Source organism: Geotrypetes seraphini, chromosome 5 (assembly GCF_902459505.1).
Source record: "Geotrypetes seraphini chromosome 5, aGeoSer1.1, whole genome shotgun sequence".
Lineage (NCBI taxonomy): Eukaryota > Metazoa > Chordata > Amphibia > Gymnophiona > Dermophiidae > Geotrypetes > Geotrypetes seraphini.
The window spans coordinates 249,302,554-249,321,335 of NC_047088.1; the positions used below are offsets into that span (position 1 = coordinate 249,302,554).

General features: G+C 43.6%; 1 protein-coding gene across 1 annotated transcript in view; it reads right to left on the reverse strand.

Annotated features, from left to right (window-relative positions):
* PDIA5 (protein disulfide isomerase family A member 5) overlaps window positions 1–18,782 on the reverse strand; it is a 321,624-nt gene that overhangs the window by 125,901 nt on the left and 176,941 nt on the right. Inside the window, exon 11 of the mRNA XM_033945534.1 lies at window positions 15,932–16,068. Coding sequence (XP_033801425.1) covers window positions 15,932–16,068 — 137 coding nt within the window. The remainder of the gene's footprint in view (window positions 1–15,931; window positions 16,069–18,782) is intronic.

Sequence of the window (18,782 nt, forward strand, 5' to 3'; positions counted from 1 at the left end):
CCTCTCCTGTCCCCATCACTAGAATGTAAATGCATCAAACATCCATGACCAGGGCTTAATTTTTTAGGGGGAGGGGGAAGAAGATGGCCTAAAACACAATTCTACCCCATGTTTTCAGACTCCAGAGCCAGCAGCGGATGCTCTGCTCCAGCCTCCCTCTTCCATACGTCCTGCAGAGGAAAGGCAAGGTTGAGCATGGAACAGAGTTTTTATCACTACTCCCTAATTCAGCCCTTCTGAGGCCTCCTATTGCTTCCGCCCCCGACCCATCCATACCTCCCCCGAAACCACAATTCTATCTGCTTTTTGCCTACTAATTAAGTCCTACCCATGAGGCACTGTCACTGTCTCCGTAAAGACAAGAAACATCTTTTTCCTCACATCCCTGGCTATATCGCCAAAGCATGACAAGGGCATGTGTTCATACAAGCAGCCACCAGTTTCTTCACTGATATAAGTTTACTGCATACAGTAACAGACAAGAACAGTTCGGGGATTATGAAATATTCAAAAGTGATTAAGATTTTGGGATATCTGGAATAAAAAAAAAAAAAAAGATTACTGTGGTATTTAATTCAATAAATCAGTAACAGAAGCAATTTCTCCTAATAAATAGTAACATAGTAGACGACGGCAGATAAAGATTCAAATGGGCCATCCAGTTTGCCCAACTTGATTCAATTTAAATTTTTTTAAATTTTTTCTTCTTAGTTATTTATTTCTGGGCAAGAATTCAAAGCTCTACCCAGTACTGTGCTTGAGTTCCAACAGCCGAAATCTCTGTCAAAACCTACTCCAGCCCATCTACACCCTCCCAGCCATTGAAGCCCTCCCCAGCCCATCCTCCCCCAAATGGCCATATACAGACACAGACCGTGCAAGTCTGCCCAGTACTGGCCTTAGTTCAATTTTAATATTATTTTCTGATTCTAGATCCTCTGTGTTCATCCCACGCTTCTTTGAACTCAGTCACTGTTTTCCTCTCCACCACCTCTCTCGGGAGCGCATTCCAGGCATCCACCACCCTCTCCGTAAAGTATAATTTCCTAACCTTGCTCTGGAATCTACCACCCCTCAACCTCAAATTATGTCCTCTGGTTTTACCATTTTCCTTTCTCTGGAAAAGATTTTGTTCTACATTAATACACTTCAAGTATTTGAACGTCTGAATCATGAAAGCCATCTGGCATTATTTCAACTCCACCATTTATGCTGCTTTCTCTCCTTTCCACTTGGTAAGATGGGCAATCATACTGTATATATTTTGCCCAAATGCTGATCAAGCATACAAGAGAAATGCAATGAAAAGTGATCATTTCTATAATCTCCAAGATATTTTTTTCCCATAATCTATTAAATTAACTGTTGAGTGCTGGTCACGAAGGTTTTCAATGGTCTGGTCCGTTTCTTTTTTTTTTCTAACAGTATCTTTCTGGGAACAGAGGACAAACTGGAGTCTTATGTCTTCCCCAGCAAAGCTGGCACAAGATTCAGCAGAGAGTATATGTGGAGGGGCATAGCAAAACATATGTCTAAGTTCGTTTTGGAAGTATTGTGCTGGATGCCCAAAGTTGGCAGTGGGAACGTGTCCATTTTTGAAAAATAAGTCTAGAATATTTATTTTTTTTTTCCAAAATATCATCTAATCTGAACATCTAGGCTATTGTTCGTCCAGACTGCCAGGATGTCTATCTTTTTTTTTTATTTTAATTTTTATTAAATTTAACATACTTTACAAGTATAAACTACTTGATACAGAAATAGAGTTATGTTCCAAAGGGGTAAAACGCGGACCTCGCGGATCTAAAACCGCACGTTCTTAAATATCCAAGGTCCCTGCATTGACAAGTCCACGTTCGCTTTCCCTGCAGCTCAGCTCAGGCCCCCGGCTCCCTCGCGGACCTCACGGATCTGAACTGCACGTCAGATCCTTAAAAATCCGAGGTCCGCGCCACTTTTGAGGTCCATGCCACTTTTAGTCTCTGGCTCTGACAGAGCTCTATGACAATTTAACTCTGACGGATCCTAATGCTATTCCCTCCCTATGCTAGGATCCGTCAGAGTTAAATTGTCATAGAGCTTTGTCAGAGCCAGAGACTAAAAGTGGCGCGGACCTCGGATTTTTAAGGATGTGACATGCAGTTCAGATCCGTAAGGTCCGCGAGGGAGCCGGGGGCCTGAGCTGAGCTGCAGGGAAAGCGAAGGCGGACTTGTCAATGCACGGACCTCGGATTTTTAAGGACGTGCGGTTTTAGATCCGCAAGGTCCGTAAGGTCCGCGTTTTACCCCTTCCCTGTTCCAAAAGAAAAAGAGCCATTTATCATTTTAACATTTAAAGTAAAAATTATTATGCAACTTAACTCTTCCTTAGACCTTAATCAATAGAAGAGGGGAATAAAGAAATTACAGGGAGGAAATTGCTGAAAATAAAAACAAAAGGCTTAAACGCTACAACCCGGCATTATTCTTGAGCTACATTCCCTCCATTAGAAAAATCTTTAAGATCTAAAAAAGATCGTAGATGGTCTGGTGTGAAGAACACATATTTTAGATCCATATACTTAACAACGCATTTGCATGGATAATGCTAAAAGAAAAGTAGCACCTAGCTTCCTTCTCTTCTCTCTCATTGCCAAAAACATTTTCCGTCTATCTTGAGTTATTCTGGTTACATCGTGATATAACCTAAGTCGTTGACCACAAAAAGGTATTTCAGGTTTTTTAAAGAACAACCTCATCACAGAATTAAGATCTTGCTCAAAGAAAATAATTAACAAATTAACATTGCTCTTTCTTTAACATCCGTGGAGGATGCCTCCAATACTGCGGTAAGATTTTGTAAATCTTTATCAGCAGCCAAATTCTCACCCCTCGATGTATCAGAAGATTTCTTTGAAACAGGTAAAAAAATATGCTTATTTATGGGCGGAATTTGGTCTTGCGGAAAATTCAGGGATTCTATAAGGAATTTTTTGAAAATCTCTATTGGTGAAGTCACTGGAATCCTTGCACAATTTAGGACCCTCAAATTCAATCTTCTATTAAAGTTCTCTATCATTTCTATTTTATGGGCTGTAAAATTTTGTTCTTTAATAATAGTAGTAATTGAAGTCTTTAAGGAAGCTGACTCGGTTTGTATTTTATCCATACATTCAAGCTTAACTTTAGCCAGACTATCTGTGAAAGTATCAATTTTCTTAACCAGTACCTCCACGTCCGAAGCTGTCTTCTCCACCTTCACATCTATTTTCTTAATAGCTTCAAAAAGTGTTTCTAGTGTCACTACTGGGGTAGTTGATGTTCCTCCTACTTTTTCGGCGTTCTTCCGACCCAGAGTTCCAGCTGGGGCTGTAGCTCCTCCCAACAGCTGCTCCGGGGTCTCCTGCTCCTCTCCCTCGGGGCCAGACTCCTCACTCTGCGGTCCTGCTGGACACGGAGGCGCAGAGAGAAGCGGCGGCGACAACGATGTCAACAGTTCCAGGGACTCGAGTGCTCCCTCACTCGTGTCCAATGCCGAAGTCTGCCGCCGCGGGATTGTCCGGGTGTCGGCTGGGCTCAGCGGGTGCAGAAAACGCTGAATCGTCGGCTGGGCTGGAGACGATGTGAGTAGCGGTAGTTGTCCCGCTCTCACGTTCCCCTTCCTCTTAGTATGAGGCATATCTTAAAAGTATGTGACAGCCTCCGATTATAGAAAAATCTAGACGAAAAACGCTAAGCTTCTGAGCTCAGCAGAGTGGCGTCCGCCGTCTTGAATCCCCCCTGGGTCTTCCAGGACGTCTATCTTTATACCACATTTTTGACCAAAATTTCATCCAAGTCCCAAATGCCCAGAACAAGACCATTTGGACGTGGGAGAGGCCAATCTTGTAATGGACTGGCCACCCAGACATTGCAACAGAGCAGTGAAGCACCTTACAGGGCACTGCTGTGAACTTCACAAAAAGGGTGCCAGATAAACATCTCACCAGAACTCCCTTATAGGTTATGGTGAGCCCCCCCAAAACTACTATACCCACCTGTCTGCAATTCCAAAAGCCCTTATGGCTGCAGGTAGCACCTATATGGAAGTAGAGTAGGGTTTTGGGGGGTTTCAGTGTTCCACCATAAATGTAGTGATTAGAGTGGCTTATGGGCCTGGGTCACTAGCCCCCCCCCCCAGGCTATTTAAGATGCCTTTGTGCAGCTCTACTAGGCTTTCCTATAGCAGGTGCTGATGTCCTGGAGACAGGTAGGTACTTTTTTATTCTGATCTTTGTGGGGGTGTGAGAAGGTCAGTGAACACTGGGGGAGTGCGTGGGTTTTTTTTTATTTTGTCTCTGCAGTGGTTTATCTGGTCACTTTGGATACCTTTTTGGCACTTATACCTGTTTTCACATCATCTAACTCCCAACGTTTAAGCTTTGTCCAGGATGTCTAGTAAAACATTCGATGATCCCTGCAGGATGACTAAATCTAGGTTAGCCCCAATCTTGCTCACATCCTGCCCAACCACTCCTCCAGATACACCCCTTTCAGCTGTGGGCGCAAAGCAGCATTCAGAGGCATAAAAAGTTCCACGGCATGTCCAGAAAGTTGGTTTGATAAGAACATAAGAATTGCCGCTGCTGGGTCAGACCTGTGGTCCATCATGCCCAGCAGTCCGCTCATGCGGCGGCCCTTAGGTCAAAGACCAGTGCCCTTACCTGCGTACGTTCCGGTTCAGCAGAAACTTGTCTAACTTTATAAGAACATAAGAATTGCTTTTAGGTCGGGTTTTTAGACGTCTTTAAGTTTTGATTATGTGTCCTATTCTGTATTATATACCTGGGCATTATCTAAACAGCATGTATGAAATGTGTAAACAAAACAAAACAAAAAAACCATACATGGCAAAGGCTGCAAAAGAGATTATTATAAAAAAAAAAGAAAAAGAAAGAAACAGAGGCTGTAATTTTTGCAGCACGAGAACAAGCCATACAGACAAATGTTTTGAAAACAAAAATAGCAAGTTTAGTGACGATGCTAAATGCCAGATATGTAAAGGAAAAGATGAAACTGTGGATCACATAATTAGTGGTTGCAGTGAAACTGTTCAAATCAAGAAGTGTCACGATGTTGCTTGAATAAATACATTGGCACTTAAAAAAAAAAAAAAAAAAAAAAAGGCTTTCAAGGGTGTACATATGATTGGGAACACACAATTGAGGAAAAGTCGTAGAAAACGAGAAAGTGAAGATTTTATGATTCACAGACCCACTGAATGGAAAAAGCTGCCTCTGGTTCTCAATCATTCAAACAGATGTGCGTACTTTTAAGAAACTGCTGAAGTGCCTTTTGTTCTGCTTGATGAAAAGCAACTTTTTGATTTTTTTTTTTGCTCTTGCGTAAGCTGCTTTGTTAAGTGTTTGTTTTTGTGTATGTTTGTTGTAATAAACTATAATCTGGAATACAGTACATCAGACGTAACTATAATATAAGAAATAACTTTAACAAAAAACACGCCATATATCATAAAGCATCCAATAAGCACAGTTACTTACCGTAACAGGTGTTATCCAGGGACAGCAGGCAGATATTCTTGACTGATGGGTGACGGCACCGACGGAGCCCCGGTACGGACAATTCTAGAGTGATCTCACTCTAAGAACTTTAGAAAGTTCTAGCTCGGCCGCACCGCGCACGCGCGAGTGCCTTCCCGCCCGACAGAGGCGCGCGGTCCCTCAGTTAGTATAAGCCAGCTAAGAAGCCAACCCGGGGAGGTGGGTGGGACGCAAGAATATCTGCCTGCTGTCCCTGGATAACACCTGTTACGGTAAGTAACTGTGCTTTATCCCAGGACAAGCAGGCAGCATATTCTTGACTGATGGGTCACCTCCAAGCTAACAAAAAGAGGGATGGAGGGAAGGTTGGCCATTAGGAAAACAAATTTTGTAAAACAGATTGGCCGAAGTGACCATCCCTTCTGGAGAATGCATCCAGACAATAATGAGATGTAAAAGTGTGAACTGAGGACCAAGTAGCAGCCTTGCAGATTTCCTCAATAGGAGTGGAACGGAGGAAAGCTACAGATGCTGCCATTGCTCTGACTTTATGGGCTGTGACGGAACCTTCCAGTGTCAGTCCGGTCTGAGCATAACAGAATGAAATGCACGCTGCTAGCCAATTAGACAACGTACGTTTAGAAACGGGGCGTCCCAAATTATTCGGATCAAAGGACAGAAAAAGTTGGGGAACTGATCTGTGGGGTTTCGTACGCTCCAGATAGTAAGCAAGAGCCCTTTTACAATCCAAAGTATGCAGAGCTTGTTCCCCAAAATGAGAATGAGGTTTTGGAAAGAAAACAGGAAGAACAATGGATTGGTTGAGATGAAATTCAGAAACAACCTTAGGGAGAAACTTTGGATGTGTACGCAGAACTACCTTGTCATGGTGAAAAACCGGAAAAGGTGGATCTGCAACCAGTGCATGAAGCTCACTGACTCTCCTGGCAGAGGTAAGAGCAATAAGGAAAAGTACCTTCCAAGTGAGAAACTTGAAAGGAGAGGTAGCCAAAGGTTCAAATGGAGGCTTCATTAAAGCGGAAAGAACCACATTGAGATCCCAGATAACCGGAGGGGCTTTAAGAGGTGGTTTCACATTGAAAAGCCCACGCATGAACCTGGACACCAGGGGATGAGCTGAAAGAAGTTTTCCATGGACTGGCTCATGAAAAGCTGCAATGGCACTGAGGTGGACTCTGATGGAAGAGGACTTAAGGCCAGAGTCAGACAAAGAAAGTAAATAATCCAACAACGTCTCCACTGCTAGGGAAGTGGGATCAAGATGATGAAGAAGACACCAGGAAGAAAATCTCGTCCACTTTTGATGGTAACATTGCAGAGTGGCTGGTTTCCTGGAGGCATCCAGAATGGAACGAACGGGCTGAGACAAAAGAGTATCAGTCGAAGTCAGCCCGAGAGATACCAAGCTGTCAGGTGTAGAGACTGGAGGTTGGGATGTAGAAGGGTTTCCTGTTGTTGCGTAAGCAGAGATGGAAACAGAGGAAGAAGAAAGGGTTCCCTGGAACTGAGTTGAAGTAGAAGGGAGAACCAATGTTGCCTGGGCCACCTCGGAGCAATCAGAATCATGGTGGCTCGTTCCCTCTGGAGCTTGAACAAGGTTCTCAACATGAGAGGCAGAGGAGGGAAGGCATACAGGAATAGATCCGACCAGTCGAGGAGAAAAGCATCCGCTGCCAGACGGTGCGGAGAGTAAAGTCTGGAGCAGAATAGGGGCAGCTGATGATTGTGAGGAGCTGCAAAGAGGTCTATCTGAGGAGTGCCCCATTGAGTGAAGATAGACTGCAGAGTTACAGGATCGAGTGTCCACTCGTGAGGTTGGAGAATTCTGCTGAGTTTGTCCGCTAAAGAATTCTGTGCCCCCTGAATGTATATAGCTTTCAGGAAGAGATGGTGATCTATGGCCCAAGTCCAGATCTTTTGGGCTTCCTGGCATAAAAGGCGAGAGCCTGTCCCACCCTGTTTGTTGATGTAGTACATCGCAACCTGATTGTCTGTGCACAACAGAAGGACCTGAGGAAAGAGAAGATGTTGGAAGGCCTTGAGGGCGTAAAACATCGCTCTGAGTTCCAGGAAATTGATTTGATGCTTCTTTTCCTGGGCTGTCCAAAGACCTTGAGTCTGGAACTCGTTCAAGTGAGCTCCCCATGCATACAGAGAGGCGTCGGTGGTGATGACTAGTTGATGAGGAGGTTGATGGAACAGAAGACCTCTGGATAGATTTGAGGATACCAACCACCATTGAAGAGACCGACGAAGAGATGATGTCACAGATATGTGTCGTGAGCAAGGATCCGTCGCTTGGGACCACTGAGTAGCAAGGGTCCATTGAGGAGTGCGCAGGTGAAGACGTGCGTGAGGTGTGACATGAACTGTGGATGCCATGTGCCCCAAAAGTACCATCATGTGTCTGGCTGAGATGGAAGGTAGTGAAAGCACCTGCTGACATAGAGACTGAAGGGTCTGAAGACGATTGGATGGTAGGAAAGCTCTCATTAGGAGTGTATCCAGGATCGCTCCAATGAATTGAAGTCTTTGAGTGGGAATGAGATGAGATTTGGGTAGATTGATCTCGAACCCTAGAATTCGTAGAAACTGGATGTGGCTTTGATCAACCAGTCGTCCAGGTAAGGAAATACATGAAGGTGGTGAGAGCGTAGAAATGCCGCTACCACAATGAGACATTTGGTGAATACCCTTGGAGAAGAGGCTAGACCGAAGGGTAGCACCTTGTATTGGTAATGACAATGATTGATCATGAATCGGAGATATGGTCTTGAGGTTACATTGATCGGTATGTGAGTGTAAGCCTCTTTGAGATCGAGGGAGCATAGCCAGTCGTTTTGATTCAGAAGAGGATAAAGGATGGCTAAAGAAAGCATTTTGAATTTTTCCTTTACCAGATGTTTGTTGAGATCGCGAAAATCTAAAATTGGTCTGAGATCTCCTGTTTTTTTGGGGACTAGGAAATAACGGGAGTAGAATCCCTGCCCTTTTTGATCTAGAGGAACCTCCTCTATAGCGTTCAGAAGGAGTAGGGATTGGACTTCCTGAATAAGGAGGGCAGATTGATGACTGTGCAAAGCAGACTCTTTTGGCAGGCTTTGAGGTGGAAGAGTCTGAAAGTTGAGAGAGTAGCCGTGGCGGATGATGTTGAGGACCCATTGGTCCGAAGTGATTACTTCCCACCGGCTGAGGAACAGAGAAAGTCGACCTCCTATAGGCTGAGGCAGGAGAGCAGGAATAGGGATACTGGCTATACTGTGGAGAATGAAGTCAAAAGGGCTGTGACTTCTGCTGAGGAGGTTGTTTCACAGATTGTTGCTGCTGCTGCTGTCTGGGAGGCTGACGTTGTTGTTGCCTCTGACGCCTGGGTTGCTGAGCAGTGGCAGGTAATGGACGAGCTGTAAAGCGGCGTTGGTAGGCCGACTGCTGTCTATATGGTTTTGGTGGAGGAGGCTTCTTTTTATTTTTAAGCAGGGTATCCCAGCGCGTCTCATGAGCAGAGAGCTTTTGTGTGGTTGAGTCCATGGAATCCCCAAAGAGCTCATCCCCTAGGCACGGGGCGTTGGCTAACCGATCTTGATGGTTAACATCAAGCTCGGATACCCGAAGCCAGGCCAAACGGCGCATAGCCACCGACATTGCTGTCGCTCTGGATGTAAGTTCAAAGGTGTCATATATGGATCTAACCATAAACTTACGTAGTTGGAAAAGAGACGACAAGCAGGTATGAAATGATTGATGCTTTCGTGAAGGAAGATACTTTTCGAAAGAAGCCATGGTGGTAAGGAGATGCTTTAAATAAAAAGAGAAATGAAAAGCATAATTACTAGCCCTGTTTGCTAACATAGCATTTTGGTAGAGCCTCTTACCAAATTTATCCATGGCCCTTCCTTCTCTGCCAGGAGGGACAGATGCATATACACTGGCTCCTGAAGTCTTTTTAAGGGTGGATTCGACAAATAAGGATTCGTGTGGAAGTTGAGGTTTGTCGAATCCAGGAATGGGAATTACTTTATATAGAGAATCCAGTTTACGTGGGGCCCCTGGGACAGTTAAAGGAGTCTCTAAATTCTTATAGAAAGTTTCCCTCAAGATGTCATGAAGGGGAAGTTTCAAAAATTCCTTTGGAGGCTGGTCAAAATCAAGAGCATCCAAAAAAGCTTTAGACTTTTTGGATTCAGCCTCCAAAGGAATGGACAAGGATTCACACATCTCTTTCAAAAAACAGGAGAAAGAGGAAGTGACCTGTTTGGAGGATGGGTCAGGGACAGCCGAATCCTCCTCCTCTGAGGAACATTCGCCTTCAGAAAGAAAGGGTTCCTCTGAGTCTCCCCACAGATCAGGGTCCCTGACATGGGAAGAATGGTCCCGAGACTCAGGTGTCGACGTTTGTAAGTGTCGGGTCTTGCGCACCGACTTACCCGACCTCATCGATACCGAGTCAGGAGATGTTATCGGTCGCACCGGTGCCGAAGTCTGTACCGATTGATGGTGAGCTCTCGGCTCCGGTGCAAGGACTGGCATCGATACCGATGAGGTTAGGTGATGCGGCACCGAAACAGTGGAAGCGGATAACACGGGTTCCACAATCGGTATCGATACGGGTTGTTCCACAACCGGTACCGATAGCTCGGTGCGGGCCGGCACCGGAAGGTTCGGTGTCATGATAGCAGGAAGGAGCCGTTCTAATTGCTCCTTAAGCTGCGCCTGAAGGATGGCCGTAATGCGGTCATCAAGGGATGGCACCGGTACCGCTTTTTTCTTCTGCGGTACCTGCGGTGCCGCTCGACGCCCCGGAGATGAGGAGCCCGATGTCGAGGGACTCACCTCTATAGGGGCGGAGCGCTTCCGCTGGCGTCTTACAGGCGGCAGGATTGGACTCACTGCACTCGAGGCCGGGAGACGTTCCAGCGGGGAAGGCTTCTTAGCCGGCTTACCTGACTGTTGAGACGCCGGTGTGGAATCACGCGGCGTCGAAGACGAGGGTGCCGACTGAATCGGTGCCGAAGCCGGAGTCGAAGGAACGGGGTCGGACATCTCGGCACCGAACAGTAATCGCTGCTGTATTTGGCGATTTTTTAAAGTCCGTTTTTTTAGAGTAGCACAGCGGGTGCAAGTAGAGGCCTGATGCTCAGGACCCAAACACTGTAAGCACCAGTTGTGTGGGTCCGTGAGAGATATAGGCCTAGCACACCGCTGGCACTTTTTAAAACCCGGTTGAGGGGGCATGAAAGGAAAAACGGCTTCCGCCAAATCGAAGGCCGAGGCTTCGATGGTGGCAGAAGGCCCCGCCGGGGAAAATCAAATTAAGAAAAAGAAAAGAAAAATTTTTTTTTTTTTTTTTTACAAAAAAGAAAAAAGAAACCAAATAAGGCCAATTAGCCAAAAGTTTACGCGAGCGGGAAGGCAATAGAAAAAAAGGTTTCAACAGCCGTTGAAAAAAACGCGTCTTCTTAGCTCCGCGGAAACTAAGAAACTGAGGGACCGCGCGCCTCTGTCGGGCGGGAAGGCACTCGCGCGTGCGCGGTGCGGCCGAGCTAGAACTTTCTAAAGTTCTTAGAGTGAGATCACTCTAGAATTGTCCGTACCAGGGCTCCGTCGGTGCCGTCACCCATCAGTCAAGAATATGCTGCCTGCTTGTCCTGGGATAATACTTATTATAATTGACAAAAGAAAAAGCCTCAGATTAATGACGAGTCTAGATTGTAACTCTACCAACTTGCTCACAGGCATGAAAAAAAACTTTCGACAAAACGTATTCGATCTCACTATTAGCAAGATGCACTAGGAAAAATATATATACTTTTGCACTCCACACTAAAGACCACGTTGTCACACTTTATAGGGCCAAAGATCGTTTCGTGGCAGAGGACGACAACTTCTTCAGGGCCACTAAAACCTTCACCGCTAGCAGACCTAAAATAAATTTTCTTGTATTTGTTATATATAAAATTTGTTATAAATAAAATTTTCTTGTATTTGTTATAAATCAGTTTCGGGTTTGTTACCAGGTTATCTTGTGTCTCATTTTTCTTTGAGTCCTGCCAAAAAGACCCCACGTAGAGAGCACTTGTTTTCATATCCCTCCATAAAACCCTGTCGTTATAAGAAGTTCCTTGAGAGAACCCTCTCATTTCAAGCTGCTCAATTGAATATATGGCTTGGAAAAATGATGTTCGAGGTCTCTTCCTATCTTGATTTTGGAAAATTGTTAAAGACTCAAATAGGCTGGTATCTTAATGCATTCTGCTTCATTATTCCAATCAAGTTCTTTATATTCAACTTGATGTATTTTATCTGTTCTATGTATTACTTCTTTCCCTGCCATGCCGGTATTTTATTGCCTGTCTGGCTGGCATTTAACAGTTCTTTTTAAACTGTCAACAATGCTTCCCAAATTTTAAACTGTTGTTTTCTTTTCTGCTTTATATTGTAAATGCTTTCTTTTTTTTCTGTTTTTAAGTCCATTATTCTAATTTGTATTTTATCTGTATCCCATGCATTAGCTCACCTTGTTGTGAACCGCCTAGAACTTTTTCGGTATGGCGGTATATAATAATAAAATCATCATTATTATTACTCATAAACTAAGCTGATGAGAAAAAAAATTGAAAACCCAATTCAGTTACTCACAGTTAGAAGATTGCTTCCTCTGTGCTACCAAGCATGCAAAGGATGGCATCTCAGCGTTTTAAATATTTCAACCAATCAAATCAACATCTGATTGGTCCCAAGAACCCTCATAGCAGCCAATCACAGCATAACGGTAAGCTTTGCCCATTCAGAATATCTCAGCAGTGTTTATACATTGATCGGTTAGTGTCTTAAAGAAAACCTCTCTCTCAATAGAAATAAAACCGTAATGGCAGAAGAGATACATGGTGTGCTGAGGATACAAAAAACGGAAAAAGCAACAAAAATGCCACAAGAAAACCAGAACCCGTCGAAGGAGTAGTCCACCGCCCCCCCCCCCCCCAGAACTCAGAGAAACTACGGTGATCTTTGCTGATGTGGCTGCTTGCATTGTATTATAATGTCTTGCAGTGTTGTGTACTGTTATATGCCACTTGTGTTCATATTCTATACTTTTTGTGTGCCCTTTGTTCCTCTGTTTGACTTCAATAAAAATGATTCATCAAAAAAAAAAAAAAAAAAAAAGAAAGAAAACCAATTGATGCTTTTGAAGTTTGTATTAGAGAGTTGCACGGGGACAGAAATCCCACCCATCCCCGCCCGTCCCTACCAAAATCCTCTCCGTCCCCACCCGTCCAGCAAGGAATTATCTTCATCCCCGCCCGTCCCCATAAAAAGCAGCAATTACTTCTGACAGGATCATCAATTCCACAGTTTCTTTTGTGTTTGCGCTGCTGTTTTCCTTGTGGAACCTCTTGGTGGAACCCTTTTTTTTGTTTTCTGTTCAGGTAATTAACTTATAAACCCCCTCTTTTACTAAGGCTGACATGTCCATTATATTATATGGACGAACCCTGCTTCCAAAGCCTTCCATACCCGTGGGAGTCCCGTTGGCTAGAGGGGGGTCCCCGTGGGAGTCCCGTGAGTTAGGGAGAATTCCCGCGGGACCCGCAGGATCCCCGCAATCCCCGTTCCCGTGCAGACCTCTAGTTTGTGTGTCACAATAATATAAGAAATATATGAAAGGTTCATATAGGTATCTATACTGAAAGACAGTCAAGTACAAGAAAAAGAACTTGGAAAAAAAAAAATATATCACAAAATATAGAAATCTACAAATTGAAATTAAAAAAAGATAATGGAAGAAAACAAAATCAAAGTAGCATCAATTATAATAACAACCTTAAGAGCCATACCAAATACACTGGAGAAAAAAAATAAACACTTGGAATGGCTTAATATCAAAGGGATAATAGTTCCAAAAGGCAGCTTTATTTAGAACTGCATTCATACTGATAGGCTAGCTCTACAGCAGGGGTGTCATAGTCCCTCCTCGAGGGCTGCAATCCAGTTGGGTTTTCAGGATTTCCCCAATGAATATGCATCAATTTATTCAACAAAAAGAGCTCTATGGTTATTACTCAAATTATAATTATTGAAAATTTATTATATACTTAACTTTCATTATAACTCACAATCAATTGCTCAATTCATATAACTTAGTGCTAATAAATATTTGTAACTACCCTTCCCGCTGCTTTCATTGTATGCTAATAGATCTCATGCATATTCATTGGGAAAATCCTGAAAACCCGACTGGATTGTGGCCCTCGAGGAGGGATTTTTACACCTCTGCTCTACAGTCTCTAAATCCATGCATAAGACTCAAATATAGTCAACACTAAGAAAAACAACTCAAGCTTTGATAAATATATGCTACTGGCTGATCGAAAAGGTACCAAAAAGTAGGGTATATGTAAGGTGACCATACGTCCCGTTTTCGAACCGACCGTCCCGTTGTACCGACCCACCGCTTTGGGACATTTCAGGGATAGCGTGTGCGGGGACACCAGGACGGGCGATCGCTTTCCCTCCCTGCCGCGCCGATTCAAACTCCAGTCGCCGCCGCTGCTTCTTGCCTTCTTCTTGACGTCAATTCTGACGTTAGAGAGGAAGTTAAGGGCCAGCCAGGCAGCAATTGGCTGGCCCAGAATTTCCTCTCCAACGTCAGAATTGACGTCGGGAAGAAGGCAAGAAGCGGCAGCGGCGGACCAGGGTTTGAATCGTCAGGAAGGGAAGGAGGGAGGCTGGCAGGCAATGGCGGTACACGGGGGGAGGGGGGTGTTGAATCAGGCACTGGAGGGAGGGAAGGAGGTAGGCAGGCAGGCTGGCTTTGGGGGAGGAGGTGGGACAAAGGCTGGAAGGCAAGACATAGGGGCCACCAAGGACACGGAACGGGGGCACCAAGGACACGGAAAGGGGGCACCAAGGACACGGAAAGGGGGCACTAAGGACATAAGGAGGCACTGGGGGCACTAAGGACATATGAAGGAAGGAGGGAGGGAATAGAAAGGGACAATTGTTGGGCCTGAGTGCAGAAAGAAAAGACATGAAAGAAAGGATACAGTCAGAAGGAAACGCAACCAGAGACTAATGAAATCACCAGACAGCAAAGGTAGGAAAAATGATTTTATTATCAATTTAGTGATCAAAATGTATCTGTTTTGAGAATTTATATCTGCTGCTGTATTTTGCACTATATTTGTCTATTTTTCTATAGTTACTGAGGTGACATTGCATATTTTAAAGTCATCTGCCTTGTCATCTTTGAAAACCTCCCAAATATAAATGATAATTAACATTTTCTCTGCATATAGTGCGCTTTGTAGTATTTTTTTTTTTAATTTTATGGTTACCATTATGAATTAATAAGATATTATGTGTACATGAAAAATGAATGGAATAAATTGGGGGCGGGATTGGGAGCGGGACTGACAATTAATAGATGTCCCCTTTTGATAAAAAAATAAAATGGTCACGTTAGATATTTGACTTATCTATGTCATAAGACAGTAAGATATCAATTGCCTTATCCTGCCAAATTTCAGGCTCAGATATGGATTACATAATTGAGAATTAAAAAAAAAAAAAAAAGGGAAATATTTTATCAATAAAAAAAGGTACATTTTTCAGAAAAATGCATTTGAAAAATGGCAAACTTAAAAATATGGCTATAATTTTGACCCATGTTTCCTATAAAATGATCAAATATCAAAAATGAAAATTCCCCAAATTTGCATCTCCCATCTTTTATAGTCTTTATCTCTGTTGTTTGTAGCTCCAGTTTTGGCATCTTTTTGCTCAGTGGACCACATGTATGTGTTCTTCATGTGAAACAGAAAATGATAGAAATCGCCAGTATATCATTATTGGCATTGTAAAATATTCCAGTATGCTGTTAGACTTATCTCCATTTCATTTCATGCAAAAAAAATTGCACATACAAATATGTTCCAAAAATGCACCAAAATATTGAAGGAATGTATTAAAATATTTATGAAATAAAAGGAAGCCTCAGAATGTGTTTTATGATTCATATTAAATCTACCATGCAAACAACAACTTTTTTTCACAGTAATTGTGACTAAGCTGCTTACGTGCTTTTTATATTAAAGTGTCCCAATTTAAGCTGCTTATTGTACAACATTCAAACAAACTAATTCAGATTCCTTCTTTGTATTTGTTTGAGGAGTTCTACATTTCTGCTTTTTGTAAAACTGCATGCAATACTTTTGCTTTTAGACAATCACGTATGTACATACTGTATATATTCAATGGTCTGTGCCTTTTGGCATAGAGTTGCATATCTTTCTTATGAAATATTTGGAAATCCTCCTATTGTATAACCAATTAACTAACATGCCTACCTAACTGTACACTAAGCTCTGTTTAGTGCTATTAAATAAAACACTTACATGGGGCATGAAACATGACCATCACAGATGTGTGCTCTTTCACAAATTGGTCGAAGTCTTTGTCAGTCAGGTGGTAAACTGAACTGTCCTGTTCTGCCCAGGGAACTTCTGGGGCTTCTGGCTGATAGGGCCGAGGACTAAGTAAGAAAGTTTAGAAAGAAGTCTTTTATACCAAACAAGTAACAACCAAGCTCTGAAGATGGCACTTGTGAAACATATAATGCAGATAAAGTATTATTGGGCTGGACTTAGCGTTCTGTCGGGGCCTGGACTGCCTTAGGGTACATAATGCATTTAGTGAACCTTCAGACAACAGCCTCCCTCCTGCCCCCGCCCAAGGCCGTTCAAGGTCCTAACCGCTCTACTACACTATTTCCCCCTACTCTTCCATAATCTCCCCCCTCTCTGCTTCCCTTCTTAATCCCCCCAATCTCTACCTCAGGTGGCCAGCATACTCCACCTTTCTTACTCCATTACCCCCCCTCCCATTCAATATCTCCTCTTCCCTTTCCCTGACTAGTATTTCTCCCCTCTATATTACCACCACTGTCCCACCCGTCCCCCAGCACAAGACAAGTACATGTGGTGATCACCAAGAAGCCTTTAAACACAAACTAGGCCTGCAAACTAGTGCTACCATGTCCTTCTCTCTCTCCGATACTTCCTATTCAGATAGAGCAGGGGTAGGCAATTGCGGCCCTTGAGAGCCACAGGCAGGTCAGGTTTTCAGGATATCCACAATGAATATGCATGAGACGGATTCGCATGCACTGCCTCCTTGAGATGCAAACCTATCTCATGCATATTTATTGTGGATATCCTGAAAACCTGACCTGCCTGTGGCTCTTGATGACCGGAATTGCCTACCCCTGAGATAAGAGTATGGACGAGGCAGCCCATGAGTGAAGTCCTTTGTTTAAACCAGGGATCTCAAAGTCCCTCCTCGAGGGCCGTAATCCAGTCGGGTTTTCAGGATTTCCCCAATGAATATGCATTGAAAGCAGTGCATGCACATAGATCTCATGCATATTCATTGGGGAAATCCTGAAAACCCGACTGGATTGCGTCCCTCAAGGAGGGACTTTGAGACCCCTGGTTTAAAGGCTCTGCACCGGCACCTGTCACTTAAGGAGCAGTGGGTGAGTGATGCTGGGCAAGTGCAAAAGGTTGAGGAAGGGGACAAGATGCTGCCCCCCCCCAGGTGGATGTTTGATTGCCTAGGGGTAGGGCCTGCCATGGATCCTGTAAAATCTTTTGGATAACCTGTAAAATTTTCCCCAAATGCTGACAATACCTGGATCTGACTGCAAACAGCCAGGACCAGAACTCTGGCAATACTATTAAGCTTTTTCCATTTCAAAATGATATAGAGGACAGCCTCTACAAATCCACTGGGAGTAAGGAAAACAGGTCCAAGAGCAAACTCAGGAGTTCAGCCAAGCTTAAGCAAAATGGCAGCCTTGATGTCATTAAGAACAATCAAAAGAGGGAACACACTTCCTCACAAACTACAACAAAAATTTCAGTGTGAAATCAAAATGATGCTATTACAGCACCCTTCCTGTTACATGAGAAGCCCATTAAGCTATTAATATTAATCAAAGCAGCCTCAAAAGCTTAACAAGCATATAAGACAACCTTAGCTGTCTAAGGACATTATGAAATTCAGCAGCACAGAATCAGATCTCCTGATATTTACCAGAAAAAAAAGCACGACTCCAAAACAGCTCAAAAAACAGGGAAAGTATATCTCAGAAGTGCATCAAAAAAATTGGTAATAAAAACTGACAAAAAAATAGGGTACCACTACAGCAAGAAAAAGGAAAACAAAAACACTTATCTAAAATTTTAGTTGGGAACTATCCAATTCATGAACTGTGTAGCTGATCTGTGCCAGAGGTAGCTCTATTTCATAACGGGAACTCCAAACGTACTCGAGTCCATCCGTCGCGGATAGAGAATTAACAACTTGACAGTCTTGAAGCTCCAAATCTTATTCAGTTCATAAACGCCACACCCAACGCCAACAGAAAAATTCAAAATTCTTGTTGTATCATTGTGCAACGTCCTTCAACATCAGCTTACTCTTCAGTTTTTTTCCCGTGGTGCTTCACGCTGTCAAAAATTAGAAAGACTAGGGGACACTCGATGAAGTTACAGGGAAATACTTTTAAAACCAACAGGAGGAAATATTTTTTAATTCAGAGAATAGTCAAGCTCTGAATGCATTGCCAGAGGTTGCGATAAGAGCGGATAGTATAGCTGGTTTTAAGAAAGGTTTGGACAAGTTCCTGGATGAAAAGTCCACAGTCTATTATTGAGAAAGACATGGGGAAGCCTCTGCTTGCCCTGGATAAGTAGCATGGAATCTTGCTACTCTTTGGGGTTCTAGAATCTTGTTACTGTCTGGGATTCTGGAATCTTGCTATTCTTTAGGATTCTGACTAGAATGTTGCTACTCCTTGGGTTTTGGCCAGGTACTAGTGACCTGGATTGGCCACCGTGAGAACATCTAATATAATAAAACCCTAAGCCGCGCATGCGCACTCCCACCTGCATGCTCCCATTTTCCATGCGTTGTAGGGCACTGCAGGTAGGAGTGCGCATGCACGCGAATCTCTCTCTTTCTCTCCCCCCGAGGCGGATGTTGACCGCCACGGTTGTCGGCTGCCGGTGACTGCAGGCCGCGGCGGGCGATCACTCACATCACAGTCTCATGAACCAGCATTGGTTGACAGCAGATCTGAAGGAACGTCTTAAAGAATTAAGAAGATGTGAGCATGAATGGCGCAAGGATCAGTCGGACGAAGTGAGAACTTGGTATACATTGCAGTTACGCGAGAACAATTAT